General features: G+C 56.5%; 2 protein-coding genes across 6 annotated transcripts; both read right to left on the reverse strand.

The window, feature by feature from the left end:
• Positions 1-522: 522 nt before the first annotated feature.
• On the reverse strand, positions 523-7,679 carry LOC149862080 (5'-nucleotidase domain-containing protein 4-like). 4 transcript variants are annotated; one of them, XR_016443013.1, is made up of 6 exons: positions 7,398-7,679; positions 4,937-5,030; positions 4,803-4,856; positions 3,422-3,731; positions 2,065-2,618; positions 1,833-1,965 (listed from the first exon to the last, which is right to left on the reverse strand). XR_016443013.1 is itself a non-coding variant. In XM_090052084.1 (5 exons), exons 1-4 carry the CDS (start codon positions 5,021-5,023, stop codon positions 3,460-3,462), a joined length of 273 nt encoding a protein of 90 aa, XP_089908210.1. In that variant the 5' UTR covers positions 5,024-7,679; the 3' UTR covers positions 523-820; positions 3,422-3,459. The 4 variants fall into 4 exon arrangements, 1 of the variants encoding a protein (XP_089908210.1); XR_016443012.1 differs by having other exon boundaries at positions 3,422-3,527; positions 3,668-3,731; positions 4,937-7,679; XR_016443014.1 differs by having other exon boundaries at positions 2,065-2,109; positions 2,473-2,618; positions 4,937-7,679.
• Positions 7,680-10,494: 2,815 nt separating this feature from the next.
• Positions 10,495-25,659, reverse strand: SLC20A1 (solute carrier family 20 member 1). 2 transcript variants are annotated; one of them, XM_090052017.1, is made up of 11 exons: positions 25,503-25,659; positions 21,781-22,391; positions 21,559-21,699; positions 21,377-21,462; positions 17,000-17,096; positions 15,774-15,893; positions 14,270-14,488; positions 13,619-14,168; positions 12,551-12,736; positions 12,089-12,173; positions 10,495-11,470 (listed from the first exon to the last, which is right to left on the reverse strand). In XM_090052017.1, exons 2-11 carry the CDS (start codon positions 22,139-22,141, stop codon positions 11,309-11,311), a joined length of 2,007 nt encoding a protein of 668 aa, XP_089908143.1. In that variant the 5' UTR covers positions 22,142-22,391; positions 25,503-25,659; the 3' UTR covers positions 10,495-11,308. The 2 variants fall into 2 exon arrangements, with proteins under 2 accessions (XP_089908143.1, XP_089908144.1); XM_090052018.1 differs by lacking the exon at positions 25,503-25,659 and adding an exon at positions 25,119-25,223.
• Between the last annotated feature and the right edge of the window lie 812 nt (positions 25,660-26,471).

Below are 26,471 nucleotides of genomic sequence, written 5' to 3' on the forward strand. Positions count from 1 at the left end.
TGGGATGGATCCAGGGTGGGGACAAAGCCAGGGGTAGGGATGGAGATCAAGCAGGCCTGAGGGAGTTGTAGGGAGGGGAGACCCCACGCTGGGAGGGTTTGGACAGGGCCAGATTCTGTCTGTTCCTCCTGCTGCTCTGCTTTCTGCTCCCCACCCTGTGCTGCTTAATGATCTGCTGCCTGCCCCATCTGCTATTCACTGCCTTTGCTGTGCTCCCTGCCCTGCTTTCTGCTCCCTGCCCTGCATCATAACACCACAGGCTCCTCCAAGGTATCTTCATTTCTTGGCTTTTCCAGTGAAAGGACCTTTGCCCAATGGATCTCCCTTAGCAAAGCATCCCACCCCACAGCTCAGTGCCAGGATCTCCCAAACCCCCACACAAAGCTTTATCTCCTCCCCACCCCCGTTACCTGCTACCTTTCCCTTTAGCTGCAGAGCCTGACCTAGTCATGGGCCTGAAGACCCTTCTCTGTGCCCCATAGCACTGCCTATCACTGAGGGCCCTTTAAAGCACTGCCTTCCATGCTGGATCCAGTGCAATGCATGGCTGATTTGTGCATCTGGGTCCCAATCCTAGCTTTGATCTGTGCTGGAGGAGCTGCATCTCCCCATCTCTTCTGCCACTCTATTCACCAGCACCATAAACCAGGCACCTGTCTCCCCCACAAACCTCTGAGGGCATCCATGTGTCTCCCATCCTGGCATTCAGATCATCCAGAGCTGATGTCTATCCACCCAGACTAGATCCTGCGGGACTGGTAGCAGCTGTGGGCAGGAAACAGAGCCCAGCATGGGGTCCCAAGGAGTCCAGCTGCTTGTCCTGGAGGGGATTAGATCTGTCTGAAGACACCCAGAGAAGGGTCTGGCTCACCCTCAACAGGGCAACCCAAAGGATCCAGGGCCTGGAGCTGCAGCCAGGCCAAGAGAGACTTAAGGCCAGGACGTGTGGGGTAGAATAGAGAAGACTGGAGGTCTCTAGCATCATGCAGGCTGTGGACCAAGTGACCAGGGAGCCGCTGTTCATCAAGTCCTAGGATGCTTGAAATGGGCTGAAATGAGCAGGAGCTGGGGTTCAAACCAGCCAGAGAAAGGTCTTTATAAGCAACACGTCATTCATGGGTGGAATTCATTGCTGCCGGAGGCAGTCAGGGCAGAGCGCACAGCCAGGGATGTACATGGAAGATCCATCCGAAAGGAGAGGGGTGGGAGACGTATGCTCTAACCCAGTCCATGGTGGATGCCAGAGAGAGTGCTGAACAGGGCATGGATTACTAAAGATACCCAGTTCAATGCTCTCTAGAGCAGCCACCCCTGCCACTGGGAGGTGGACCCTCCAGATCCCTAGCAGCTCCCGCTCACCTGTCCTAGGTCATGCCAGAGCCCCCACACAGAGGCTGTGCTCCCCTCCACCCGCCCCAAGGAAGGCAGCTCCCAAGCCCATGTCGTTCTATGGGGCTGCGATCCGATCCCCAGCACAAGCCCCCTGCCTTGGGGCGCTGCCCTTTCTGTGAGGTGGGGGAGTGCTGAAGGACATTGGGGATCTAGTTGGCAAGGATCTCCCTCTACCCAACTGCAGAACCCAGCCCCATGCCCCCTTTCCAGGCCAGCTCTGGGGTGGGCCACAATTGCCCCATCCCTCCCAGACAGAGCTAGGCCAGTAAGAGCCCTAGTGTAGACAGCTCTGCTGCTGGCTAGGCCCTTAACTATTCACCCCAGCTGATCCCGCAGTCCCTCCAAAAAGGGGGCTGTCTTCATAGGGAGAAACTGAGGCAAGGACTAGCTGCAGTCAGGCATGGAAGGGGGCTGGGTCCTCAGCACCAGGGTGGTGGAATGGCGGGGGCAGCAGAGGCACCCCATCCCCTTGGGGCTGTTCAGTCATCATCGTCATCATCATCATCACTATCCACATCAAAGTCCTGAAGAATCATTGTCGGGAATGGGAGGAGGAGATGGTGATGGCGAGTCCTGCCAATCAAAGGGCATTGCCATAGCAACCAGGAGGGAATGAGAGCCCCCCAAACCCTGAGGGAGACTTCCGGGGGAAGGGGGGCAGGGGACACCCACCTGCTGGCCAGTTGCCCCCAGCTCCAGCGCTGACTCGTCTGGCATCTGGGGGGGGATGCCTCTTGCTTTCTGCCCTCTCATTATCCCCTGCCCCCTAATCTGTATCCTCCCATGTTCCCATTCCCCCATAATCCCTGCCCATCTCTAAACCCTGCCTCAATGCTTCCTTCCCTCCCAGGTAGTCCCACCCCCATGTTTCCTGCCCCTCGTTACCCCTGTCCTCCCCAGTCTTCTTCCTTTCCCCAATCCCTGCCTTAGGTGATGAGGCAGGGCATGGGGAGTATGGGGGCTGGGACTGTCTTCCTATGCTCTCAGCCCCTCAGTTCCTAACCATTAATCCCAGTCCCCCGTGCTTCCTGCCCCCCATATACCCAGCCTCCCCGTTCCCAGCACCTGGTGCAGCCATACCAGCAAGGGAGCAGCACACAGGCAGCAGGGGGGGGAAGCAGCAGGCCAAGGGTCCATAAAAGCTGGCTGGCAAAGAGTCTGGGGCATGACCCGCAATGCAGTAGCCCACCTGTCTGGCCATGGCACTGTGCCTCCATCCACCGTGCCTGTTGTGGAGGGGGCAGCACAGTCGGTGGGGGGCAGGGGACCCAGGTGTCCAGGACATGGACACTCCAGACCCAGGCATCTGGGAGATGGGCACAAGGGACCCGGGTGTCCACGAGACAGACTTTGGGGACCCAGGGGTCCAGGACATGGGCACCCCACACCCCATGGACACAGACCTGCACCCACGTGCATAGAGAACCCAGGTATCCGGGCCACCTGCCCCGCACACCTGGATCCACTGCTTGACAGAGGACACAGCATGATGGGTGCTGCCCTGCCCTCAACCCCCGCGTCCCCCAGATCCCCCTAATGCCCCCCACACCCCTCCTTTCCCTGCCCGAGACCCCTCCAGACCCCTTCTACCCACCCAGATGCACCCCAAACACTCTTCCAGCTCTCCAGAGCCCAGTCCTGCTTCTGAGACCCCCCTGACCTTGGCCCCCTCACCAAGCCAATGCAGCATCCAGGTAGTGCAGCTCCTCACAGTTCTGTCAGCATAGAGTCGGGGGGGCAGCTCCGGCCCCCCCCAGGGGACAGACCGCCCCCCCGTGCCCCCTCTTCCTTCCAATCCCTGCATCCCTCCTGCCCCCCGCAGTCCCTGCCCACCCCCCAGAACCCCTCCTGCCCCCCACCTCTCCTGCCTCCCAACCTCCCATATTCCTCCTGCTACCCAGTCCCCCCAACCCCTCCTGTCCCCAAGATCTCTGCAGCCACACAGATCCCTGACAGCCCCCCACCCCCAAGAACCTCCATATTGCTCCTGCCCCCCAGCTCCCCCAGCCCCCCATGGACCTGCACGCACCACGATGCTGGGCTGGAATGTGCAGCTCATGCTCCAGCTCAGGCAGCACCAGGAACGTTTGCCAGCCCTGGCACTTGGGGGCCCTTGAGGGGCAGGCTGTGGGCCCCTATGTACAGGATGTCACAGCCATGAACCCCCAGCAGTCCACACATTGCCACTGCCGAGCCTGGGGGTATGGGGGTCAGCAGGGTATCGCCCCTTCCCCTCAAGCTGGGGAGAACAGCAGGGGTCTGGGGGGGGCCTCACCTGAGTAGACGGCGCAGTGCTGCAGGGGCCCCATGTAGGTCCCAATCCGCAGCTTCCCACTGTCCTGGGGGAAGGGGGTCACACTGAGCCAGGGGGGCAGCTGAGATCTGCTCCCCCTTGCCCCCCACCCACATACTTCAGGGCACCAGCTGGGCAGGAGTCAGGAAGTGGGGGGTGTCAACCTGGTGCAACACCATGCCCTTGGCAAAGAAGCGTGGCTTGCAGGCATCCACCATGATGAGGTCACAGTAGGAGCGCTAGGGGCTGTCACAGGGGGGCCGTCTGGGGGGACAAGCCCAACTGGGACCCTCCAGGCACCCAATCCCCCCTCAACCATCCCAGGGACCCCTCCCCCATCAATTTCCCTAAGACCCCCCCCAACAAGAAGCCAGGATCGGCTTCCCCACACCATCCATCCACATGCTTCAGGGCACTGGGTGGATGGGGGTCAAGAAGGCCTCCCCACCCCAGCATCTACCCCCCACCCCCAGGCCTCCCCATGGCTCTGACTCAGCTTGTCTCTCTCTTGGCAGTCAAATAAGTAGGTCACAATGGCCCGCCCAAGATGGGAGGGAGGGGGGTCACCATCTGTACTGATCCATGATGAGACCCCGCCACTGCAGAAACAGGCATGCTACCCTACCTCACACACATACCCTGAGACCTAGTTCCTGGGGAAACTGAGGCACAGTGTTGGTGCTAAGGCCCAGGCACCGGGGAAACTGAGTCACACCCCTCCCAAACCAAGGCTGCCCACCCCCTGCCCCAAATGGGGTGGGGGGGAATGCAGGGCCAGCGACTCACGTTGGTGCAACAGTAGTTGCTGCTGGTAGCCAAGAAAACCTGCCCTGCCTCCTTCATGTGAGCCAGGAGCAGGGGTACTTGGGGCTGTGGGGCAGAGTAGGGCGTGGGGCATCAGTGCTGCTCATCAGTGTCCAGCAGGGAGCACCCAGTGCTTGGGGGCAGGTGAGGGCCCAGGGTGGACATCTAGGGGACCAGTGCCAAGGCTCTGGCCAGGCCACTGGAGCTGGGGGAGTCCAGCGGGGGGGAGCAATGAAGGTTGGAAGGGTAGGGGGGTTCTTTTTCCCCAACCTTGATTTGCACCCCCAAAGGGGTGTGGCAGAGGGCTACTTACATCTTTCTCCACGTACATCTCCAGGTTCTCCAAGGTCTTCTCCTTCAAGCAGCCCTGTGGGGGAGGAGGGGGGCACAGTGTTACCACCCCCCCGCAGACATGGCAGATACCCCCCCAGACTCTCCCAGACTCACGGAGAGGTAGACGTAGTCCATGGCCTTGCACACATCCTGGAACAAGCTCTGGTACGACATGAAGAGGTTCCCATGTTCATGGCCCATATCACGGCTGCAGGGGGCAGGGAGCTGGTGAGGGGGTCGGTCAGCTGGATCCCCCTGCCCCCAAGCCCTCTGCTGCCTTGTGTTGTATGTCAGACCCCAGTACCCCTAACCCTCACCACTACCCCATGCCCAGAGCTGTATGTGAGATCCCAACCACCTGCCCAAACCTGATACCCCCAGCTTGGGTCTTGATGCATTCAGGGTTGTTGAAGAAATCAACCAGGTAGGTGTAGAGATAGGTTTCTCCAGGGACACGAGTCATCAGGGGGGCATGAATTTGGGGTGAGGACCCTGCATATAGAGGAGGCTGAGGGGCAGTCTTGGATAAATGAGGGAGGCCATGAGGAATATGGGGGCACTAGGGCTGGATCAGGGAGGATCCTGGATAAGTAGGGAGGCTGCATTTGAGGGGGCTGGATCTGGAGGGATCCCTGGGTAAATTGGGAGGTGGATGAATATAGGGCAGCTGGATTTGGGGGACCCTGGATGATTGAGGGGGCTGGGGAACGTGGAGGCGGGGGGAGGCCTGTGCTGACCACTGAGACAGGAGGGTTCTGAGCACATGGAGACGCTTGGTGTCGTCTCACTGGATAAACTTGTTGGGGTAAAACCCCCGCACCTCGGCCCTGCATGGGAGTGGGAGGGGCATGAGCAGGGGCAGATCCACCCCACCCAGGGCTGGAGGCCTCAGGGCCTGGCCTTCCCCACAAGACCCCAGGCTGGCATGGAACTAGGGTAGCCATTGCAGAAGACAGTCTGGTTTTCTGCTATCTGCCCCTTCCCCAGCTCTACTCCTGTCCCTGACCATGCCCACATTAGCCCCACCCCAGCCTCTAGACCCCAGGCCCACCCACCCTGAGGCTGCCCTGCTTCATTCCCCCCACCCCCCCAAGGCCTGCTCACCTGTTGGGGAAGGAGGGGTCATAGGCGCAACCCTGGATGGCAGCAGGGTAGCCAATGGCCACCAGTTGTCCAGCAGCAGCCCAAAGGCCAGCTCCTAGGCTGGGGATTTGTACACTGCAGGCAGTGAGCAGGTTACCTGCCCTCCCTGCCCAGCAGCCAGTGGCCAAAGGCCTAATATGTGGGTTAGAGACTCATCTCTTCCTCCGTGGGCTGCCCCCAGAGTTGCCCAGCCCTCCCTCTCCTGCCAGGGTGCACAGGATTAGCTGAGGTAGCATGGTACTAAGGGAAGCTAAAGGCGAAGGGAGATGCTGGCAGCCCTGGGGTGGGGGTGGCACAGTGCCAGCCCCACACCAAATACCCCCCGGGGGGGCTCTGGGCCTGCCAGTGGCACCACACCTGTGCCTGCTTTGGTACCATGTTTACTGGCCAGTGTGTAGTCCTTGTTGAAGCCAAAGCATTTGATCTTGTCCAGCGCCAGGCTGGACAAGATGAAATTCAGTTCACAAAGATCCTGGAACAAGCGGGGGTGGGAGGGGTAAAGCCAGAGGCAGGGGGGTCCAGACCCTCAACCACCTGGTGCCCCTGCCCCAGCCCCCACTTCCCCCCTGCCACTGTGTGGGCAGGAACAACCCTGGTGGCTGGATGAGCCTCAGTAGCACGCTGATAAGGGAAGCTAAAAATATGGATGATGCTGTTGGCCTCACTTCCGGCTCCAGCCCCTCATCCCCTGCTCCTCTCCCATGGGTGGGGATAACTGCAGGGGAGGGGCTAGGGCAGGCACCCCCAGGGCAATATTGCCCCTGCCCCCAGACCTCGACCATCCACCTTCCCTGGCAGCACCCAGGTGCTGCAGGCACATGGTGGGTCTCAGCCCCACCACTCTCAGCTGCCAGTTGCAAGGTGAACAAATGAGGCTGTGCCTCAGTTTCCCCATCTCCCAAGAGGCCCCTTTTATCAGAGCCCAAGGCCCACCTGGCTCCAAAAGTTGGGCAAAAAGTCTAAGGGCGAGGGTGGCGTATCAGAGCCCGGCAGAGACAGCTCAGCTCTTATCAGCAGTGCCAGCAGGGCACTCCCTGCACCTCCACAGGCCTCCAAGCTGAGAGGCCCAGGGTGAGTGCAGGAGGCAGAGGGAGTTTACCGTGCCCAAATTTATATTATATTACATGACACTGCATTATATGAATACCATTGCCCCCAGCATGCCCCCAAGTTTGCTCACTCAAGCTGGCTGTTCAGCCACATGTCCTAAGAATGCCCTGACAGCAGTAGGGGGCTTCTCAGAGAAAAAAAAAAGTGCATCTCTAAGCTATGATTGACTGAGAGACATACAGCGCCCCACCACCACTCTTAATAGCTGCCTCCTGCAGGCCAAACATGTGCCATGAGCCCTGTACTGCCCCAGGGGGATTCTCCACAGGGAAAAGTCTCTGTCTGAAGAAGCTACAAGCTTTGCCAACCCCCCTTCTCCTACCAGCAGGTGATCCATGTATCCCAGGCCCTGCATCACCCCATGGGGAGTCTCCACAGATCCGCAGCCCAGAGGTGGTGCTGGCAAGAGGGGGGAGGGGTGGTCCCTGGCTAGGAAGGCCGCCAAGGCACAGTCACTGGGTCAGAGTCCAAGGAGATGCCCGCAGCTGTGGCCGGGTGCCAAGAGCCCAGCCAGGAGATGCCGCAAGAGTTGCCTTGGGGGGGCTGGGAGTGAGAGACCAACTGTTGGCTCTTTAAGGGGCGGGGGGGAAAGAGGGGAGTTAATTAGAGCAGAAATAATTAAAGCAAAGGGGCTTTTGAGATGGAAATGCCCCTCCCCAGCCAAGGGGGGGAAGGAGGAGCACGCTCCCGGATTTAAACTTTTCTGCTCCACTCCCTGCCCGTTTCCTCAGGCCCTATGGAGGGAGGGGGAAGGGTGGGTGTCCAGGGCAGTCTCAGGGCTAGGGCTAGGGCTAGGGCTAGGGCTAGGGCTAGGGCTAGGGCTAGGGCTAGGGGTGCTCCCCCCCCCCCCCAACATGTGGGACACCTCACACCTGGATCATGCCTGTTTCCACATGGGGGGGCTGTGGGTCAGGATTAAGGGGCACCAGCAGGGACGGGGTGGGGGCTGCACTCACTAGTGCCAGGGCTCGGCCCCGGGGGCTCTGGGGCCCATCATCGCCAACTGAGCTCTGGCCAGCCCCACCCCTCCCGTACCCAGCATCTGAGAGCTCTAACCACTAGACCACCTCCCCTCCCAAAAACAACCCAGGTGTCCTGGTGCCAGCCCCCAGGCTCTTACCGTGGAGACACCCCCCTCAGAGGCACAGGGAGACCCCAGGGGTCCAGGCCCAGCCTCCCCCATTCCAGGTCCCGCTGCCTCCCATGACAGCTGGGTTGTCAGACAGGGCCCACCAGCTTGCCCGGTCTCTCCCTGTCTGAGCCCCAGCCTAGGGGCACAGCACCAGGCACAGGGCTATTGCTAGGCCCAAACCACCCCCCTCCAGGGGGCAGGTGCTGTGGGTCAGGAGTGAGGGGCCAGTGGAGCAGCTCATTGACCCCTGGTGGCAAATTATTAAACCAAGGTCAAGGCCAGGATGGCCCAAGGGAGGGGTCAGGGGATGCCCCAGCCAGACCACCGCCTGCCTCCACCAGGGACCCAGGTGTCCTGGCCTCATGACCTCCTTGTCACACCTCCTGCTTTAACCACCCCACCCCACTGCCCTTCCAGAGTCCAGCCCCACCTCCCATGCAATCCCCAGCCCCTCTTGCAACAGACTCACCCCCAATCCCTAACATCTGTCCATCCAGCCTGCGTCATCCCCGCCCCACAGATTTAGGCACCCAGGACACTGACCCCTTCCCCCCACCCCCACCCCCAAATGAAAAACCCAGGCATCCAGGCTCCCAGCCTCTGCTCTGCTTGAGCAGGCTGCAATGCCAGGGTCAGAGAGACCACACATTCCTGTGCCTCAGTTTCCCCCAAGACTAGGCTTCAGTGTGTGTGGGGGGGAGGAGGGATGTTTCCCCAGTGCCTAGGACTCAGCACCGAGGTGGGGAGCTGTGCCTCAGTTTCCCTGTAGACTGGGTTTGTGTGAGGCAGAGGCATGCCTCAGTTGCCCCTGTGCCTGGGCCTGAGCACCAGTGCTATGCCTCAGTCTTCCTAGGGCCTCAGTATGGATCAATATAGATGGACAGAAGCACAGGGAAATGGATGGATGGATCCATATAGGTGGGTGGAGGGAAATGGAGTGAGCCATAGGCAGACACACAGACACAACAGGGACAGAGCAATAGGCAGACAAAGGATGGATGGACAGATAAAGACAGACCGAGGGATGAATGGATGGCAACAACAGACAGAATAGCTGGGTGGACAGACAGATCAACAGAGCTGGAGAAATAAGAGCAAGACCAACAGATGGAAGAATCGTTCAGAGGGAGGACAAACCACGTAGGCAGATGGATGGATGAACAGACAGACGGAGATCAATATGAATGCATGGAGACAGAGGGGAGGGATGGAGGGAAAAGACCCATGGAGGCAGGTTCAGTACAGATGGCAGCCACAAGTAAACAGCCGGACAGATAGATGCAGAGATACACAGAGGGATGGCTGTTCTGTCTCTATCCATAGCACACCCCACCTGCCAAGCCAGGAGGGCACAGCCCCCACCACCTCTGAACACCTGGTAGCAGGCCCAGACCCAGCTGTGCCCTCTGAGCAGGGCAAGGCCCCCTGCTATGTCAGCCCCAGGCATGGAGGTGGGCACGGGGCCAGGGCCTGCAGCTGCATTTGAGGGGGCTGGATCTGGAGGGATCCCTGGGTAAATTGGGAGGTGGATGAATATAGGGCAGCTGGATTTGGGGGACCCTGGATGATTGAGGGGGCTGGGGAACGTGGAGGCGGGGGGAGGCACCACACATTGCCCATGCCCTGCCAGGCCCAGAGCAGTGCAGTGGGAACTCATTCAGCCCCTGGCACCAGCTCAGACTCACCAGGTTGCAACTGGGGGGGGCACTGCACAGGCTCCCCAGGCCAAGATTGGGGGACACCAGGCACAGCATAGACCACCCAGGCTGAGAACCTGGTGTCCTAACCCCCGCTCTCTCTCTCCCCCCTCCGCAGGCAAGTGAGGACAACTCCCAGCAGCAGCCAGCGCAATTAGTGCTATGCTCTAATTATAGCAGCTGCCAGCAAGGTGGGAAGCAGCAAGAGCTCTGGTGCTACCTGGGGGGGGGGGGGGCACCAGGAGCCAGCCTGTTCCTGTCAGCCCCAGGCACCTCCAGCTGGGGGGAGGGGATGCCAGATGGAACCCCCATACCCCCTGGAAGGTACAAAAAAGGTGTCTGCTGCACCAGTCTCCTTCCCTAACAGGGCTGTAATATGGGTGCCCAGGGGCCTTGCACCCCCTGCCCAGCTTGTAGGGCCAAGAGAAGGGCAGCTGCTTTCCCCTGGGGAGAAAACACACACACACACTTTCTTATGGGGCTTCTACCCCCTTTCCCTGCACCCCTCAGCTTCCTTCTTTCAAGCAACAGCACACCGACCCCCACCCTCCACCCCCCCACATATAGGGAACAGCCCAAAAGCAAATGAGTCTTATATAAAATGATGCCATCTTTATTGAGTTAGAGGTAGCAATGGTGAGGAGAGGGCAGCTGTAGTGTGTGGGCACAGGCCGGGGTCTTGGCACACGTGTGGTGGAACAGGGACAGTCACACAGCTTCCAACATGGGCAGCAGCAATGGGACACACCCATGGTGACACTGGGGCCAGACCCCCCAGGCTGAGATTGGGGGGGCACCTGGTGCCTGATAAACACTGCCCCCCCACCCGCAGCCAAGATTGGGGGGGGTGCCACATGCCCTCCAGACCCCCAAGCCTAAATCGGGGGGGGCACCAGAACCTGTAGAAGCCAGAAATCTCTCAGAACCTGGGCATGAGCCTGGCCTCTGCAGAGCTGGAAAGGGGGGTGGCAGGGAAAAGCTGGCTTGGAGGTGCATGTGAAGAGGAAGGGATGGAGGCTAGGACTGACACCTGCTCCAACAGGTAAAGGTTAAAAAAAGATTTATTGAAAGGGAAAAAAAAAGTGGCCCCTGGGATCTACAGACCCCTTGTTGTGGCTTGGCTAGAGCTACAGATGGCACTGAGATAGCCCCCTCCCCCCGGGGGGGGCAGTGAGGGGGACGCAATTAAAAATTAACAAGCAAGGATGACATCAGGGACTAAGGCAGGGAAGCATAACACAGACGGGAACACGCAGTACGGAGGGGAAAGTCAGACCCTGCCTATGTTACAGCTAAGGGGGGGGGCACATTAGCATAAAGGGGTTACAACATGGATAGGGGCCCCCCAGCCCAGCATCACCCCAACAAAGTACAGGTGGTGAAGCAGCTCATGCCTGATGCGTCTCAGACTCCCAGGATGGGGTACTTGAAGAGGGCCATGATAGCTGCACTAATGAGGCCTGAGATGGGCACGGTGACAAACCAGGCCATGAAGATATTGCGGAAGAGACGCCAGTCCACCGCCTTACGGGAGCGCAGCCAGCCCACCGACACCACGGAGCCCACCTGGGGGGCAGAGACAGCTGTGAGGGACCCTTGCACCTGGCTGGGCAGCCAAACTGCAGTGATACCAAATCCCCCTTTGCCCCGGCTAAACAGTCAGCTGTTGCCCAAGCTGTGTCCATGGCTACCCTGCTAAATCCTTCAAGACCCTTTTAGCTGCCAGAAACAGCCCCCCTGACTTGACACGGCCAGCCCACGCTGGAAAAAACAGGCTGCGTCTAGCCTTACCACTGTCATTTATAGCTCCTCCCCCAGGTGTGGAAACACCCGCACTGGGCTCAGTGTTTCCAGCTCCACCATGGTCAACAAGCTCTGTTTGTTCTCCCCCAGGCCCTGGCAAGGGCTCAGCTCATGGAGGGTTGAAGGTTCCCATGGCCCGAGCCTCCAGTTTGGCAGCTCCATAAAAGGAGCTGTCAAAGAAGCTGGTTTGTTTGGATCCTGATGCCCTGCTTCCAGGCTGTTTCTGTAGCCTCTACTTCCTTCTCTCTTCCCCCACACTAGAGGGGCCATTCAAAGCAGCTTTCAGGCTTGCCAAGCTGGAAGTCGGCACCCAGCTTTGCTCCCAGAGGGAAGCTAGCAGCACAGGACCAAGGTCGGGGAAGCTGGGAGCACAGCACTTACTTTGCAGTGTGTGGTACTGATGGGGAGGCCAACGTTGGAAGCAATCACCACTGTCAGGGCAGAAGCCAGCTCGATGCTGAAGCCACTGCAGGATTGAAAAACAGAGCCGGTCAGAACTTCCTGGAAACAATGTGCAACCCACACACCCAATGCTGGGAGCTCCACATGGGTCTGAAATCTCCCTCCAAGACTCCGACAACCCATGAAGAAGGCACCTCTTTGAGGCCCAGCTGGAAGCCAGATCAAAGCTACTGAGATCTGTAATTAGCCCTTCCTGTCTCCTGCTTCAGATGAATGAAGTAACAACTGCACATCAGCCTCCTGTCTGCCATGGGGGCTGGGCAGGCTTTGTGCCCCACCCTCAGTAATGATTTGCCCTGGGAAGGGGTCAGAGTAAGCAGAGACCCTGACGCCAGCCAAGGGGCAGCAGAAGACCCCAACATGTTCCCCCCCGGGCCTTACCTTGAGGGCGTGATGGGCGTCAGGTCCTTGCCCATGGTCTGGATGACCCTCCTGCCCCAGACCCAGAGCCCGATGCATATGCCAGCGCCTCCATAAAGCAGCAGCCAGATGGGGGTGGCCACTTTGGAGGCCACATCACCTGTTTGGTAGACGAGGTACAGGGCTACCAGGGGACCAATTGCATTGCTGCAAGGTAGGGAACAGAGAGAAAATACAGCTTGACTGGGAGCAGTCACTGGTCCTTTTGAGCTAAAACAGACTGAAATCCTAGAGACATGGGGCTGGAAGGAACCTCCAGAGGTCACATTGAGTCCAGTCCCTTGCCCAAGGCAGGATCAGCCCTGTTCAAACCGACCCAGACAAGCCCACAGTCTAAACTCTTAATAAAAATGACAGCCAGCCCCAGCAACACCAGACCCTGCCACAGGGAAAGTAGGGGGCCAAAACAGCCAGCATCCTGCTGCTGTAAAGTCTGATAAAAGGTTCCCTCAGATCTTGAGAGATCCTACACAGAGGCCATGTCCCTGCTACACAAGAAAGCAAACCCCCCCAATACTAATCTGACATTGGGGGGGCAGGGGGAGGGGATTCCTTCCAGATCTCAACGCAACATAGATATAAACCTGAATGGAGGGACAAGACCACCCTCTAGCTAGGACCCTGCAGGTTTGGTCCCAAGAGCATTGGCACAGCCATTACCATCCCCTGCCTGGGCTGCAGCCAACACCCACTGCCTCTGAGGGAGGCTTAAAAACCCAACACATGTAGCAGCAAGCCAGAATGGTTCTCTCCTAGCCTCATGTGGCAACCAAAGCCTGGGAAATCCCAAGAGCAGAGCACAGACATCACTAAGCCTAGATCATCCCTATCCAGTGGCTGTCCACCTTCTCTTTGTGCACTCTCCATCGCTGGAGGTGTTCAATTCTCCTAGGCATCTCTTCCACTGCCTCCCTACTCTACCAGCAAAGGTTTCTCCTAAGCTCCAATTCAAGCTGAAGATAGGATCTGATCAAAAGCAAGAGCCCTTGCACGTTCCGCCGCAGCCCAATGCCCAGCCAGGTAACAGACCTGACATCATTGCCCCCATGCGCAAAGGAGCCGAAGCAGGCAGTAAGGATCTGCAGGAACTGGAAGAGCAGGGAGACCTCAGGCTTGTCCTGGTCTTGCCACTCCAAGGAGCCATGGCTGCCCTGGTGGTCACCAAGGCCCAGCTCCGCAGCAGCCTCCACATCAGCAGCTGGGTGGGTGTCAGCCACAGCATTGCAGTAGCTGGTGTAGCTGTCCATGCGTGCCCGCTTCTTGGCCTCACCACCTGGCCACGTCAGCTTCTCCAGCTCCTCACCCCTAGGCTCGGCCTCCTTGGGACGGAAGGCATCCAGAGGCATACCACAGATGGCCATGGTGTAGGACGTGTAGCTATTGTTGCGTCGCAGCGGCTTGTCCCCAGAGTCGCCCATGCAGTCGCCCACCTTGGCCAGGTGCAGCTTGTGGAGCAGCTCCTTGTAAAGCCCCGAGTCCTTGTGCACCGTGTGGTACTGGTAGTGCCCACTCCAGCTCACTTGGTTGCTCACCACTGGGTTGAACTGGACCATGTTACCGCTGGGTAGCTGCACAGCACCTGCAAGAGAAACAAGACTGGTTGGACCCAAGGCAACTGGCCCCTGGCACCCAAGGGAGCAACAGGGCTCCTTCCCCTCACCCTGGTGGGCCACAACTCACCACTATCGACATTGGTTTCCTTCAGGTCTGGCCTCTCGCGCTCTGGCACTTCATCTGCATCACCGAGGTTGAAAGAGACTGTCCTCTCCTCCACAACTGAGGCAAAGTCCAGGGGCCTCTTTGCGTCACCCAGGGTCACCTTGGCTTCCCCAGGGTCTTCCTTTAAGCTGTCCTTCTTCTCCATCAGTGGGCTCTCCGAGGGGCTCGATTTGATCTCACCTATGAAGAGACAGCAGCTGTGCTATTGCCTCCCCCCATGCCAACAGCAACCACCAGTCCCAGAGCCACAGGATACCCAGAGGCAGGTTCCTGCCAACCTGGTGCCAGCATGGTCACCAAGTCACTTGCACTTCAGTGGGGCTTCCAGCACTGGCACTAGCCAGCTCCAAACATTTCTTTACTGACACCCACCACAGGCAGGACTGTACCCTGGGGTGCGACTCGAGCCTCCTTAAGGGCTTTGCTAGCAGTCACAGGGAACCCACAGGCAATGACAAACTACCACTGCCCACTTAAACGAACATAACCCTTAGCCACTGACGGGTGGCACTGCAAAGGGAAGATGTCTGGAGAAGCCTAATCTGCTCACTCCCATAAAGGATGGATGGGGGAAGGGGGTGGAGATCTCTGCTACTCAAGCCTGGTATCTGCCTGGCCAGTGGGGTTCAAGGAGAACCAGCTTGATGGCTTCTGCCTCCTTTTTCCAAAGGGGGTAACAATAGCAAACCAGGTGGATACTCAACAGCTGCAGGACAGAGCCTGACTCCAGGTTAAGTGGGGAGGGACAAGAGCCAGTTCCCAAGCGAGGAACGTTCTCAGGACAAGTGGGAAGCACCTAGCTATTCATCACATGAAAGCCATTATCTGGTCTCTGGGTTTTTGCACATCATTTGTGTATGAGATAACCTCTTAAAACAGGGAGGCTGAGGTGTTTCAAAGGCTTCCCCCCCACCCCTTCCAGCTAAGGGATTGAATGGGATGGCCTGCTTAAAGTTGTTAAGCCTCCCACAGCAGGGTTTAAAGGCATGCTCAGGTACATTTGTCATTAAAAGGTTACATCAGTTAACAGGTGATTTACCTCCCCCCCCCCGTGGGAAACACTGTCTTGTCCAGGCATCAGCTTTTTGCTGAGCAGCTGCAGCCCATTCAGGCACAGAGACATCCCGCGGCTGGATCTGACCGCGATGCGGAGCAGAGAAAAATCTCCGCTTACTAGTGCAAGGGCCATTTAGACAGGGGAAAAATGCTACAGAGCAGGTGTGAGGCCCACTGTTTCAGAACAGTGCTCTTGTTACAAGCCAGAGGGTTAACAGCATCATTCAAGAGCTGGATTATACCCCAGTGATTCATACTGCCTTGGCAGAGAAGCTAAGGGCTATTTGAGCACTAGGATGCTGGGATTGACAGACCAAACCCCTGTGCTGGCAAGGGGGAAAAGATTAGTCAAGAACAAGGCATCACTCATTAGCTATGATGCGGACTGCTGAAACCAGGCGTTACTTACGGTCAATTTTCTTCTTCATTCGCGGACATACAAAGAACCAGACGATGAGAGCACAGACAACAGCACTCCCCGCCGAAATTAGGAGGATACCCCAGAGAGGAAGTTTGTCAAAGCCCAGCACTAGGAAATAAAACAAGGGATCTTGAAAACCCCAGGGCGACAGGCCCCGTCATTCCACATCGCCAATGGCTTGGCAGCTGCCTTTCTGGGTGCCTGTGGCACCAGTGCAGCTACATTACTGGCAGATGGGAGAAATCAGGTGCTAATATTGAAGAGGGAAATGGCAGAGGGTGAAGTGGGGGCAGTATCCAGTGGTGACTCTCCTGCAGTGAGAGTCCAGCACCACTGGATGACCCGCATAGAAGCTGTGCTAGATTATAAATCACTGCCCGTTACAGGCTAATTCTTCCCATGTGCTAGGAGACAGACTATTGCAAGGATTCGGACCCTCTGACCTAGAAGCTAGGAATCGTATGAATGCTAGCTTCTCTCCTCCGCGTTGACATAGCTTATGCGCTGGCTGATGTCCTGAGCTTGCTGCAATGTCAAAGAGAGCAACCGTGCTGCAGTAGACAGTGCTGTTCCTGCAGGCTCCTGCTGCCATCCGCAGGACTTCTCTCCAATGCCAACTACAAAGGGCCACATCTATCCCCTCCTTCCCGCCTGCTTCATACACAAATTAATGTGCACACGTCAACTGGGAGCTCCCCAGAGGTTTCCAACCCCGAAGCCTGGAGTTCCTCTTCGCAGTACCAGCAGGGACATGCTAGCTCTTCATGCTCAGGAAGGCTCTGGGGTAATGAATCTAGTCTTAGAAACAGGCCACAGCTGAGCCCTTCCATGCTACCAGACTCCGGCCCTACTATGCCAAGCCTGATTCACAGGAGAACGGGAAACAGTCAGGGGAGGTCTTCTAGACAGCCAGCATCCTGAGTTTCAGCAGAGTGGAGGAGAGAGGGGAGGGGGAACTCATGTTATCCTGTGAAGACTAAGGAGAAAGGTCTGGAGGGATTTAGAGTAAGGACAGGCCTCTTTGGTGGGGCAACTAGCTAGGTTACAACTCAGCCCCCGCTAGCCTGCAGCCTTCTGTAACTGGCCGAGGCCAGCCGCCTTCTAGGACTTCGGCCCTGTAAAGCAAAAGAGGGGTAAATCGTGCGTTTAATGGTGATTTCGCAAAAACAGGGGAAATAAAAATCACGCTCAAGGGGAAAACATGATTGACTTACAAGGTGCCCCTGTGTACATGATGGAGAAGAGATTGATGCCAATAGTGCAGGCGTAGAAGACAGGAAGAGCACGTAAGCCATTGGGAACTGGATCTGTCTGCAAAAGAAGTGACAGTGTTGTTACTGGTATACCCAGACTTCCCTCCCCCCTTGCTGAGCTCTACAAAAAACACCCCCAAAAAAACCAAAAAAAACAAAAACAAAAAACAGGCTGGCTGCTGTGGAACCAGCCAGATGCTTGGAGTGACTAAGTGACAGCTTGCTGCGGTTTGGGTGAGGCGAGTCACACTGGCTGACTTGCCAGGCCAGAAATAAAGGGCGTGATTTCACTCCCTGCAGAGACGGAGATGAGCATCTGGGATGTTGCAGCCAGTTGTCTGATGGCCCCCCACTGTGACAGCTGAACCCAGCCCAGCTCTGAGGGCAGTTTATTAGCTGTAACAAGCATCATTCCTTAGCTACCACCTTCACTAAGAGCCAGCATCAACTTAGAGCTGTGCTGGGCTTCTAGGGAGGGTCACTGGACACATCTTTTTCCTTTGCATCTCAACCTCACCTGATGCCAAAGACAGCATTACAGAGCTCCTCTCCTTGTTGGGTTGCTTTGCATCTTTCAACAAGTTTCCTCAAACAACTGCAAGATAATGGCTCATCCCAAAGATGCCTATACTGTGTCATGTCCAAGGTGGCTTCCACAAACTGCCTTAGGTACCCGGAAAGCTGTCTAGCCAGCACAGAGCTCTGTGCTCCCAGCTCAGGGATCTATACACTAAGATCACCAAATGGATGCTTCAATTGGCTCCCAAGGCTGGAATTTGTTTTATGGGCACGCAACAGCTGGCCTAGCACAAAGGACCTACTTTGAAACCCATCTTGTTGCCAACCGTTTAATTTAAGCCATGCTGAATGGGTGTTTGGCTCCTTTGGGAGCCTCTGCCTCCCTTCTCAGCCAAGCCCAGGCAACTAAGGCAGCCCGGTTACCTGCACAGATGGACTGTTTGCCATTTATCTGGGGACGAAGGACATATCACATCCAAAATCGCAACACTGTTTTAAGTGACCATCAAGCTGGAAAAGGCAGTGACATTTAAACACATGTTTAGTGCTCTGTGAAGACTGAATAATAAGACAGAGCAAACATGTTTTCTGAGGCACAAAGGCCTGACTAACGGTAAACGCTACGAAACGAGAGGCCAGGTACACAGGATTACCAACAGCTCTCCAAGTTCTATCAGGTGACTAAAGGTGTTAAAGGACACATGACAACATGCCTGCTGTTCTTTGAAAGAAGAAAGCAACCCAGATCCAAGATCTGGAGCCGAATCTCAGCCTATTCAATGTTTTGGAAACCCTGATCCTGTCCCATCCCTGCCCCAAACATCTCTCTTCTAAACTAAACAGGATTCAAGGTGTGGAGGCACCATGGATTTATCAAGAGGATTCACAATAAGTCTCATTGTGTTTACAATTCTTTTCTTAATAATCCCTAGCATTGTCTTTCTTTTTAATGGTAGTCCCTTAGATACTGAGCTATACATCTCCGCCTGATCTGTCCTGCCCTGGGCAGTTAGACAGTCTGGGCAGCCATCGAACCCAGAGCACACTGGCGAAGATGAACCAAGGCTGGTGACCACACCACAACAGAGGACTGAGTCGTTGTTGTTCAGTCCAACCAGATTAGACCTACGCTCCCCTCTTCGCATGTATTCCAGAACAGTGATTTTAGCAGGTTCCCCAGCATGGAAGTGCTACAGCCAAGAACCTGTTAAGCCAAGGTGCGTGTTAGCTACAGGTGTTTGGCCCCATATGGCCAAAAGCAGCACAGTCTCAGCAAAGGTTGAGTATCAGGAGATCAGGGAATCAATGGGGGAAATGAGAGGGGATGTACAGAACACTTCCACATTTCTAAGACACAAGCCCTGTAGACCAGGCTTGTCCAACGTACGGCCCAACAGATGGGACGGACCCAGCCAGGTCAGCACCAGCCAGGAAAAAGTGGCATGCAGCTGAAGCTGGCTTCCCACAGGCTGCTGGGGACAGGAGGAGCCTGGCCAGGTCTGCACCAGCCAGCAGAAGCGGCAGCAGAGCTCCACCACCGTTTCTCCTGCCCAGCGCTGACCTGCCCAGCCTCCTCCTGTCCCCAGCAGGACATGGAAAGCCAGCATGGGGGGGCTTTGGCAGGCAGGGTCCTGGCATGACCCGTGCAGGGTGAGGCAGTGGGAGCCGGTGTCTGCCAGACCCCGCACTCTGGGCTCACAGTGCTGAGGCCACCAGGGCTACATGCGTGGGTGGCCAGGCACCATGGCGAGTGGGGCCATGCAGGTGAGGGGCTGCAGTGCTGCAGCCGCCTCACTCCAGCTCCCCTCAGGCAGTGTCAGCTCTTGGGGCTGCGTTGCTCAGGGGATGGAGATGTGGAGCTATTTATTTCTCCCCTTCAGTCTCTGGGGCAGTAGCTGGCTGGATGCAGAATGGGTCCCTCCTGCCCCTGCCCACCAGCAGCTACCATGAACCTTGCAATAAGAGACAGGGTCTCTCTGGCCCAGGACAGAGGGTTTCTGAATATGGCTCGCTGGCCCACTGGGTGATAAAAAAAAGTTCATGATCCGGCCCCACATTCAAAAAGGTTGGACACTCCTGCTGTAGACTATCAAGTGCTAGTCTACACTGAGTTCACTAACAGAATACTACTGATTGTACCCAAACAACTCCTTGTGTTATTCCTGAGAGACTAACAAGGCCGGTTCAGAAGAGAGATGCTTGAAAGGAAACAAAGGAGGTTTCCAAAATACTAAATGGTGAAGAGAAAGTCAATAGGGATTTATTTTTGATGGTCTCCTCAAGGATTGGGGTGGGGAACAGACAACACCCGGATGGACAGACCCTGCTCAGACGCAACTCACTCTCCCTTCCAGCATCTGCTCTTTGCCGCTTTGTGACGCAGGAGACTGGGAAAGATGGACCTGTGGTTTGACCCAGTAAGTGGAAGTTCTTACAGCTGAGCTCATGTGGTTATGATCCAAAAACTGGAGAATCATGGAATGAGCTTTCTTATTTTGCCTTCTTGGAGAATGTTACTGAATAGTTCAAGATTCAGTTCCACATCTTGGACTTGACTCAGTTTCTTCTCGCAAAGAAATGCAGGTGTTGTGTCACGCTTCCGCCCTGACCTCCAGCAGCCTGATATAACTTAGTAAGTTGTCAGTAACCTTGTATACTTGGCTTCTCACTCCTTAGCATTCCTAATAGCCAGGCCCTTGTGCCTCAAAAAGTATCTTTGCTCTGTCCTATTATTCACTCTTCACTGTGCACTACGCTTGTGTTTAAATGTCAGCAGCTTTGCCTTCAGCAGCTGGATGGCCACCGCAAACACTGCCTCCACTGCAGCATAAGCCCTTCATCACAGGTATGTTCTTGTGAGGTAGTTACTCCAGAGAACCAGCTGCCACACAAGCCAACAGACCTACAGCAGAATGGATCAACACACTTTAAGGCTGCCAGCTCAGCAGGGTACAGCCACACCAGATTCTCAGATGCCACAGCAGGTCATTCAAGTTGCAACTCGCTTTTGCTGGCACCTCAACAAGCTGCACCATGGAGTGCCAAGAGCAAGGGAAGAGATTGCTTCCTGCCTTGATCAGGCTGGGAGAGCTATGGGTATGGTAGGTAGGGCTCTGAGCCGCTGACAGCCCTCACCAGCAAGAGAAGCAAGGGAAAGGGTCCATTTACTTTCCTCGGCTAACTCTGCCTGTCAACCCCACAGCATAAAGCCAGCTCCACTTAATGGTTTCAACCTTTCCAGAGCATGTTAACCAACACACTTGAAACTCAAGTGCTTGGATACAGGGACAAGCCTGCAGAGGGGGCTGTGAGGGTCTTCAGCCCGTTTAGTGCTTTGAGGGGCCACTCTCAGCCACTGAGAATCACCCAGAGATGAGAATCCACCCACTGAGGAAGGATGTCCTGCATTCAAAGCTTGTCTTTGTCCCTTTAAGATATCCTCCCCTCTTGTCTAATACCTAGACCATCATGGCTACAGCATTACTGTTCCACTACCATTACACCCACTGTTATCTGTGCTCCTGGCTTCATGTCACAACATGGCTACACCATCACTGTTACATCTGCCATTAACTGCACTCATGGCTTCACATCACAACATTGCTCTTAGCCTACCATTACACCCCGTCAGCTGCGCTCATGACAGCATCATGTCATGGCAACTATGTCACCCTTCTGACATAATTACACCTGCCATCATGTGCTCAGTCACACCACACCACGACTGCAACATCACTCTTATGCTACTGTTACCCCCATCATCATCTGTGCTCACAGCTTCACATCACAATGCAGCGACAGCAGCAACTGCATCCTTACCTTGCAAAGGATGAATGTGCGGACGAGGAAGAACAGGGCAGCTGACATGATTCCAGACAGGAGGGGTGAAATGAACCAGGATAACACTAGGAGAGAAAGGCAGGATAAACATCCTAGTGTTACAGCCACAGCTGCAGGCTCAGGGTTGTCTCAGACAGGTGACTGGCTGCACTTTAACTTACCGATTTTAAGTAGCTCGGACCACTTGACACCTTCCTGCCCTTTGGCCACTAGGGAAAAGCCGATGGTTGCTCCAACAATGCAATGCGTACCGGAAATGGGAAGCTTCAAGAACGAAGCCAGTAACTGCCACACAGCTGAGCCTAAGGGCAACAGGCCTGGTAAGGCACACCAGGAGATATCCCCGCACCAACCCTTTCTCACTTCCCCTCCCAGCAACTCACCAAACATGGCGCTGATGGAACCGGCCATAAGCAGCTCCTGGGTCGTGTTGTACATCTCCACATCGATCAGCCCCTTCCGGATAGTCTCACTCACCTTGGCACCCAGCAGCACAGAGCCCACAGTCTCAAAGATGCTAGCCAGGATGCACGCCTGCCGCAACGTCACCACACCTGAGCCCACAGCTGTGCCGAAGGAGTTGGCCACATCATTGGCGCCCACTGAGAAGGCCAGGACAAAGGCAATGATGAAGCCCAGAATCAGCAACCAGAGGAAGGCTACCAAGGGGGCAGAGGTCTCCGTGCTGGTTGCATGAATTACTGATGTCAGGAGAGCTGTGGTCGATTCAGTGGTGAACTCCATGCTGCTGACACCGGTGGTTTCCAATTAAATGGGAGACTCGGACACGTAAACAGAATATGAGGTATGCAAAAATACTGTAATAAATAATGCTAAAAAATTAAATTAAACTGTAAACTAAGAGGTGTCTAGGACCAGACAGTTACTGCTATACAATAGGGCTGGGGATTTGTTTTCTACAGTTCCTTTGGCTCCAGCAAGTTACAACCAAGGGAAATTCCATGGTGCAGAAGATGGTAAAGGCTTCTTCATCCTGGAAGGAGAGAAGAAACTTAAACTGAGTTCCTCCATCCTTAGCAGCTCAAGCTGGCCACTTGCTAGGGAGCTCGTGGGTACCAGCAGCTCCATTAGGCTCAAGCCCACTTGACTACATTCCCAGAGGCAGCTGAAGACACTAGATCCCTCCCCCTGCCTCCCAGTAACAGCCTTGTTATCTGAAGCCATCATGAGGAAGACAGAGCTTTGGAACCAGTCCATACAACCACTGGTTGGTCAGGGTGTGGTTGATAAGAGGATCAACAAGGCCAAGGCTGCAGAAGCCCACGTGAACAGAGCAACTTGCCACACCTCTGATGAGGAGATGGGAGACCTCACAGCTGAGACCAAGGTCTCCTGGAGGGAAAGAAACCAGACCCAGACTAGGAGCAGACTGGATCCCCTCTGATCACCGCCCCAGGAAAGACCCATCAGTGCTATATTTATTAAACTAAGACCCAGCTCAGCCACTCTGGTTTTCTGCCCTGGAGTCCACTGTGTTGTCAACTGGCCAGAAGAGGCCAGGAAAGCAGACCTGTGGTTGCAGAGGACATCCCCTTTCACCTCTTCCCACTCCCATACTGGTGGCAGATACTATGGAAGGCAGCAGCAGCTTAAACCTCTGGGCAGAAAGCTCTGTCTGCCTGCTAGGCAAAGATCCTTGGAGCTGGGGAAGTCAATACCTGCTACAGAGGAAAGCAAGGAGCTGCCTTTCACAGCCCCATCATGTGCAGAGCTCTCTCCACTGCCACACAACTGGCTGGGTCTGGAGTTTGCCTAGGCTGTGCCAGGTTTTTAACCAAAGGGAGAGATGCAATAGACATTTTCACTTAAAGGCAATAGGAAGCCACAGCAGCTCAGCTCAACGTGGGCTGACCGGCAACTGCCCTGGCAGTGTCTAGCCTGGCCACTACCCACCCCAGCCCCCACCCTCTGGTTGGGCTGCAGATGGAACAACATGGACACACCCCAGCAGGAAAAGCCGTGAGCAATAAGAGCCAAGAGCAATAAAAAGACATAGATCATAGAGTTTCTTAGTCACCTCCCCCCAAACCCCTTGCTCTCACAGGGCACTGAATACAGGGCTATACCTACCCCCTACTGCCACAAGCACCCATTACCAGCTGTACAAGGGCTGAGACCTTTGATCTCAGCAACACGGTTTAAGAAGTGCTGAAACTTCCTCAAACACAGCCAAAAAGCATCTCTCTAGTGCAGGAGGAAGGGAGGAGGGAGCAGGGAGCTGGCAGCTCATAAAGGGCGAGGAAGGCACCAACAATCCCCACCCCCCCAGGGCAGGGGGTGCTCTGTGGGGTGAGGCTGAGTCCATCCAGCACCCCCTCCTCAGCCATACACCCCCCCTCAGATGAATCCTTGCTTTCCCCCTGGTTGCCCAAGGTCCCCTGAAAAGCAAAAGGGACACAGACCCTGTTGCAGGGGTTGGGCACAGCTGCATGGCTTTGCCATGGGGATTGGGGAAATCAAATAAGCCCAGTGCCCCCATCATCAGGATGAGAAGCAAATGAGACCCCATAAACCAGTGACCTCCTTAAAGGGTAAGGGGCTGGGCCCAGGGGAGTGTACCCAGTTACACTCCAGCACAGCCCAGTAACATGCACAGCACAGCCCCCCTAAATGCCAATCAACCCAGCCCCAAAGCAGAGCTGTGAGCACTACCATTATGCTCACTGGGTAAGTAAAGGCAAGAGACTGGCAAGCTTTATATCACCCCTTCCACAAGCACCACTGATGCCCAGAGACCTCACAGGGACCTTGAAGGCCTTCACATCATGTATATCCTGTCATAGTCCCAGAGCTGCCCCACAAAGCACCTTCCCACCCCCCCCCCAACAGTGGAGCTCAGGACTGCTCAAGTGACAGGGACACCCTGCAGATAGCACAGCAGCTTGGCACACCCCCCTGCATCCCTTGAGGACACACAGCCAGCACCCATGACCAGGCAGCCTTGGAGTGCCCCTGAAACGCCAACGCTGCCCCATAAATCACAGTACCCGATGATGCTCTGCTGATATGCAGAGGGGGGCACTAAAATACCAGGGTACCCCCAGAGACGCACATCATGACACCCTGGGGTACCCTAAAAGGCCAGGGGACCTACATAGGACACAGACTCCCATTCAAGCTATGAAATGGATGGAACCCCTAAAAACCAACCTCATGGGAAGGCGGGGGACCCAACCCCACAGTGACACCCAGACAACTCCCCAGAGGACACAGATCCTCCCTACACCACTGAATGGACACATCCTCTTTACACAGCCTCATGGGATATAAGAGAGCCCCAGAGAACCCCACCACCTCACCCCACCATTGTGGTGACCCCAGGGTGCCCCAGTGGACCTCCAAAACCACTCAAGGAGTCCCAAAATGCTAGTGCTACTTTTCCCCTGCAGCACACGTGCCCAAGAAACCCAAGGCAGGGAGCCCCCACAGACCAGGGGCCCAAAATGCCCTACATCCTTTCCAAATACCCTCCCACCACACAGCCTGCCAAGCCCTCACCCAGAGCCCATCAGGGGCCCCAGGATGCCCCACAGCCCCCTCCCCCACCTCGCTGGGAGCTTCCCCACAACTCCCCACACACAGCCTCCCCCCCCCGGGAACCTCAGGCTGCCCCTCCCCCCAAAGCTGTCCACACACAGTTCCCCTCCCGCCCAACAGCCCGCGCGGCCAACGGCCGCCCCCATTCAAACCCGTCCCCCACCGTGACCTTCCCGCCTAAGCGGAAACGGCGGCTCCCGCGCGCGCCCGGCCCACGTGGGTCCCGCGTGCGCCCCGACCTCGTACTGCGCAGACGCCCCGGAGAAACAAGAGGAAGGGGGAGATGAGAGGAGTGGCGTAAAGCCCCTGCCCAATAGCGAGCCGTCGCGCGCGCGGCAATTTCAGTGAGAAGGGCGGCAGGGAGCATGCGCAGAAGCCACCAGCTTCCTTCTCCTTACTACACATACGCCGTGGGAAAGCCGCCCCACTCCTCCCATCCTTGCGCATGCGCACGTGATCAGCCCCAAGGTCCCAGAGCCTTTCGAGCTGCCTGGGCAAGGTAAGGCCTGGGGTGCTACCACGGTGCCCAACGACCACTGGCGCTCACCAATCGAGAGGTCCCGGCGCGCAGCGGCAGAGACAATGGAGAGAAGAAGCAACTGCCGAACACTCCGTCGCCCCCAAATGCCGGCGCGGTGGCTTTGTGGAGCCTTATATGCCCGCGCCGGACCACGTGATGCACACGCAGCTGGCGCCTGACGCAGGCGGGGAGGGCACGTCCCTCTCCCTCCCCGGAATAACTGCTGCGCATGCGCAGCGGGTTCCCTACGGATGCGTTGACACTGGAGCCGAACGATGCCCATTCCTCGGCCAGCGTAGAAGCCGGGTCGTCACGGCCTCGGCGCGTGGGATCCAAAGAGGGGCCTGCCACCGCAGCAAGCACGCCGTCTGGGAGCTGCATCGTTCACTCCGGAACCTAACAACGGTCATTGCCACAAGCTCATGCCGTGCCCTGGGCTGGAGGCCAGATCTACCTGGCGCCAGCGCCTTGGACCCTGCCACCCGGTCACTGGGTTTTCTACCCTTCCTGTTCCTTGACCCTTGTCCCTGCCGGCAGGAAGCTTGTGACGCAGGGCAGAGAGGGCTCGGCCCCCAGACAGGTTTATTCTGGTCTTTACAGATCCTGTGACTGATTTAGATGCCCACAGGTAGGTAGGGCCTTGGGGGTCTTGCTAAACCCAGGCCCTGCCCCACATTGGCCACCAGACCACTCTGCCTCCCTGAGCACCCCCCAGACCTAGAGTTCAATAGGACTTGCAGCCGTGGGCATTGTTAAGTTTCAGGGTGAACATGGCTGCGGGGAGGAACCTCTGAGATCTAATCCTCCCCCACAAACTCTCCCCCCCCTGCAAGAACTGGGGCAAGGACCCAGGGGTCTGGCCTGCCTGCCAGACCCTGGGCTCTAAGCCCCCAGCCTACCCCCGTGCCAGAACCAAGATAGAACTCAGGCATCCGGCGAAGCCACCGCCAATTACAGCCTACGAGCTGCTTGCGGTTGCCCCTGTGCCCACTCTCA

Source organism: Crocodylus siamensis, chromosome 6, assembly GCF_052110815.1.
Source record: "Crocodylus siamensis isolate JL-2025a chromosome 6, ASM5211081v1, whole genome shotgun sequence".
NCBI lineage: Eukaryota > Metazoa > Chordata > Crocodylia > Crocodylidae > Crocodylus > Crocodylus siamensis.

Excerpts from the sequence above, each read along its gene's own strand:
- SLC20A1 (XM_090052017.1), bottom strand. The coding sequence starts at position 22,141 with ATGGAGTTCACCACTGAATCGACCACAGCTCTCCTGACATCAGTAATT. Across the intron at positions 12,737-13,618 it reads CATGGGGGCAATGATGTCAG|CAATGCAATTGGTCCCCTGG; the intron begins GTCTGTTACCTG and ends CCTACCTTGCAG. Across the intron at positions 12,174-12,550 it reads ACGCCCATCACGCCCTCAAG|TGGCTTCAGCATCGAGCTGG; the intron begins GTAAGGCCCGGG and ends TCAATCCTGCAG.
- LOC149862080 (XM_090052084.1), bottom strand. The coding sequence starts at position 5,023 with ATGGGCCATGAACATGGGAACCTCTTCATGTCGTACCAGAGCTTGTTC. Across the intron at positions 4,857-4,936 it reads TGGACTACGTCTACCTCTCC|GGCTGCTTGAAGGAGAAGAC; the intron begins GTGAGTCTGGGA and ends CCTCCCCCACAG. Across the intron at positions 3,528-3,667 it reads GCACTGCGCCGTCTACTCAG|GGGCCCACAGCCTGCCCCTC; the intron begins GTGAGGCCCCCC and ends TCCTGTACATAG.